Genomic DNA, 3,962 nt, shown 5'->3' with positions numbered 1-3,962 from the left:
TAGCAAAACACTTTTAACAGAACAAGATCATGTACAGCCTTCAAATCCCTTAAAATCTTTAAGATAAATCTAAAATCATCCTACTCTGAAGCACCATTTCATCTAAAATGAATGTGAACTGTATTATTCTCATTATGCTACATCATCGCCATTTAAGCTGTTTTGATGTGTTCTTCTAAAAATTTCATCCAATCCTCTTTGAAAAATGCCTAAGACCCCCAGTGGGGGTCACTGGGGAGTCGTGCGTGTAAAAAGGTGATTGGCCAAAAAAAAAAAACTTTTTTTTCTTTTTTTTTGTTTCAGCGAATGGGGCGGCGCCACGTCACTGGGGGTCGACCCCCACTGGGGTCTGAAGCACGGCTCATCCTCTTTATGCTGCTAGTGTAACTAAAAATTTCATCCAATCCTCTTTTGTTACTGTATCATCAAAATCATCATAAAAATTTCCAACAACAGCATGCTCAAAAATATTCACATCTAAAAACCAAAAACAATACATATATTTTTTTACTATTTTCATCTTGCAAGGTTAAAGTTGATTATAAAAGACTAGATCATAACTTTTCCTTATTTCCAACTAAAATCTCCAATACATAATTTGCATTATTGCAACTCAAAATTCCTAAACTAAACACGATAATTGAACTTCCCCACCTTCAAACTAAAGCGAAACTGCCGGATTGAGTACTGCACCTGTGAAAATAACCAACCCCGAAACCTCTTCCTTGATCATGAACAAGAAAGGATGATCCGCAACAAAGTTATGTTTTTCCGGCTCATAGAGTGAACATCCCATCAACATGCTGACAGTAATGGCTGCAGCCTCTGTACCTACCTCGTCTATCTCAACACAAGCTTTATGAAGAATGGCTGAAACAACTGTTTCTGATTTAACATTCAATGATACTCCCATGTCCTCCATGGCCTTGCAAACCTCAAAACCGAACGAGAATTTGAATTTCGGGATCCAAAACTTGTCGAGCTCCGCTTTCCACAAGTTCATGAGGCTCTGATCCAACAACCCATAATCGGAATTTAGCTTTTCCAAAAGATTTGGAAGTCCGTCTATCTTGTTTGGGAGCAAGAAGAACATAGAGAATCGGGGGGTGCCGTCGTTGGTGTTGTCGTAATCAGAGTCGTAATCGGAGTCATCGGTATTGATGTCATCGATTTTGGTGTTGTCGAGTGATTTGAAATTCCCACAATGGTATGGTATTTTGAGGACCTTGAAATCGTTGAATGATCTGAATAGATAGTCTTTTCGACTAGACATGAATGGGGTTGAAATTTTATCTCCGTTGAGAAGATAAAAGTCTCGGTTTCGAGTGAGATTTGCATCAAATTTTTTGGACCATGTTCCTTTGAAGTAGAGTCCGTTTGCCAGAACAAGTTGTGTCATTGGATCTAAGGAACCAGGTTCTAGAATGTTTGTGATAAGCCCTCTCGATGCTTTCTCAGCCCATGTGTTCACTTCTTCTATCACTTCCTCAGCCTGTAATTTATCATATTATGTATGTATTTAGAAACTATGTAATTTATGATATTATGTATGTATTTAGAAACTCTCGAAATCAAATTAAGGATTCAATGCTGTAATCTTTTTATTCTTTTTCAAGACACTTTGTCATGTTTTTTTTTCCTTCTACTAATGCAATATAAAATCTAATTTTATTATATGTTATTGTAGAGAAAATATTTAGAAACAAAAACCCATGATAATGAAACAATGCTGCCCTTATGATTTTGCATTGATGGTTAGATAGTTTTGAAAATATTCCAAAATCATAATACAAAATCAAATGGAGTTATTATTTTAAGACAGATACATTCAACATAATGGTATGTCTTGATTTTCTGGGGAATAAAAAGGAACCCCAAAACTCAATCAAATCAAAAGGAGATCAAAGTTCAAATCAAGGAATTGGAAATTCTGATCCTAAGAATGCGTCTATAGGGATTCATTATTTTCTTTTTCAAAGGTTTCAAAAAACTTTGGAAACACCTGCGAAAATATTCCAGAAACAAGTTTGAAAATCATATGCTCAAAGTTCTTCAAGACTGATTTCTTTTCTCTTTTTTTTGTTCTTTTTTTTTTAATTTTTTTTAAAAAAAAACTTTTCACTTTTAAATTCTAAATAATCTGATAAGTAAAAAAAAATAAAGAAGTTGAAGTTTCTTTTTTTTTTTTTAAATAAAAAGTAAAATTTTTCGGTAAAAGTTTTTTAAATTATCAATTTAAACTCTAATATTTTGATTTGTTTTAAATTTAAACTAGGCGATTGAAAATAAATCAAAAAATTAAAGTGTAAATTAGCAAAATTAAAATTTTGGTACATGCGTCAAACCATAGTGTTTTTTTTTTTTTTTTTTTGTGGTAAATTTTTCAAAATTTTAATAGAAATTTTTAAAAGATTACCAAAAAAAAATAATAATAATAAATTGTGATCTTTCTTGCTATTGTCAAACAGAGTCGGAAGAACAATCCCTTCTTCATATACCATCCTCCGTATAGAGACCAAAATCGCTAATAATACAAAGATTAAAATGAAAGATATAATTGAAAGATATAATTCTGATCCAAAAAAAAAAAGTGAAAAAAGGTGAAAGATTAATTACCTGAGTTTGAAAATCAACAGTATTGAATTCACAATCAAATATCTCTCTAAGAACCTCCTCATAACTAGGGTTTAAAGCAAACTCTTTATCAACCCAAACACCATTCACCATAGTAAAAACAAGACCCCCATTCTCTCCATCACCAGCCGCGACCGCCATGATCTCAGAAGAGTTGGAATGAATATCAGAGATAGTTTTGAACCCTAAATGGCCCATCACATGTTCTAAAGCAGGGCCAGCTAATCTAGCAGCCACCATGTTTAGAACGACATTGATCGATAATGGAGACAACACTAAGTTGTTCTTAATGCTCTTTCCAACCTCTTGAAGCAATAGATGCTTGGTAATTCTCATGCAGAATTCCATCTTTTGTAACCTCTTTTTTTGTTTGAAGATGGAGTCTTGAGGTAGAAGGGAGTTTCTTCTAGGAGCAAAGATAGTGTGGAGGTATATGTATTGTACAAGACTTGCCTTAGTTGTTGGTGCCAATAACGTAAGATTCCTTTTGGGACTCTTCAAATCCCGGTTTTTTAGTAGTGCAATTATGGTTATATAATGAAATTTATTATTATTATTATTATGAGTAATGCTAGAGATTTTAAATATTTTATCAAAATTTTTATCAAATGTCTCACATGGGTTCCACACCATGTGAGACATTTGGTAAAACTTTTGGTAGAATTTTTAGGATCTCTAACATTTTTGTATTATTATTATTACTGCATTATTTTGATTAACTTGGTGGCCAAGAAAAACAGTCAAAATTCAAAGGAAAAAAATTCAAGATTTGACCATTTTAATAAAAGAAACACTGTCGCCTGTTTGGCTTGTGTTTCAGGACAAAAAATGAAAATTTATTTAATAAAAATAGATAACAAAAATATAATTAAAATTTTTAAAAATTATTTCTAACCTCCCAAAAGATACAATTCTATAAAAATGATATTTTTTGAGATTTTTTGAGATTTTTTTTTTATTTGTTTCACTTTAGTTTTAAAAAAAAAATCTGAAACAAATTTTTTAAAATCAAAACAAATATGGACTCAATTTTTAATTTTGCCTAAGTTGTCATGGAGAGAGTATTTAAGTGTCAAGGTGAGTGAGATTTGAGGTTCGAGTCTATGGAGAGATGTTAATCTGCGTTATAATTTAACTACTAATATACTAACCGCTATTTTGTATATAAAAAAAAAAACAAATAAATCTTAGTCATTTTCTCAATTTAATTTTTAATATTTTGGTTGTTTTCAATCTAAACTATCTACTTATTTTTGCTAAGTAAAACTGACAAAAAAATGTATTTGAGTTATTAAACTCAACAATATTTAAAAGGATATTTAAGACAT

The 3,962-nt window shown here is 31.4% G+C and overlaps 1 protein-coding gene across 1 annotated transcript; it reads right to left on the bottom strand.

Moving 5' to 3' along the window:
* Nucleotides 1–452: 452 nt before the first annotated feature.
* LOC114271199 (serpin-ZX) lies at nucleotides 453–3,134 on the bottom strand. Its single transcript, XM_028212807.2, has 2 exons — nucleotides 2,617–3,134; nucleotides 453–1,492 (listed from the first exon to the last, which is right to left on the bottom strand). Exons 1-2 carry the CDS (start codon nucleotides 2,980–2,982, stop codon nucleotides 662–664), a joined length of 1,197 nt encoding a protein of 398 aa, XP_028068608.1. The 5' UTR covers nucleotides 2,983–3,134; the 3' UTR covers nucleotides 453–661.
* Nucleotides 3,135–3,962: the final 828 nt, after the last annotated feature.

Source organism: Camellia sinensis, chromosome 3, assembly GCF_055761805.1.
Source record: "Camellia sinensis isolate YWXY chromosome 3, ASM5576180v1, whole genome shotgun sequence".
Lineage (NCBI taxonomy): Eukaryota > Viridiplantae > Streptophyta > Magnoliopsida > Ericales > Theaceae > Camellia > Camellia sinensis.
The sequence above is the reverse complement of the archived record's forward strand: the minus strand, read 5'-3'. Positions and strand labels throughout refer to the sequence as shown.

Coding starts and splice junctions, on each gene's coding strand:
- LOC114271199 (XM_028212807.2), bottom strand. CDS start 2,982: ATGGAATTCTGCATGAGAATTACCAAGCATCTATTGCTTCAAGAGGTT. Junction 1,493..2,616: donor CTGTTGATTTTCAAACTCAG/GTAATTAATCTT, acceptor GATAAATTACAG/GCTGAGGAAGTGATAGAAGA.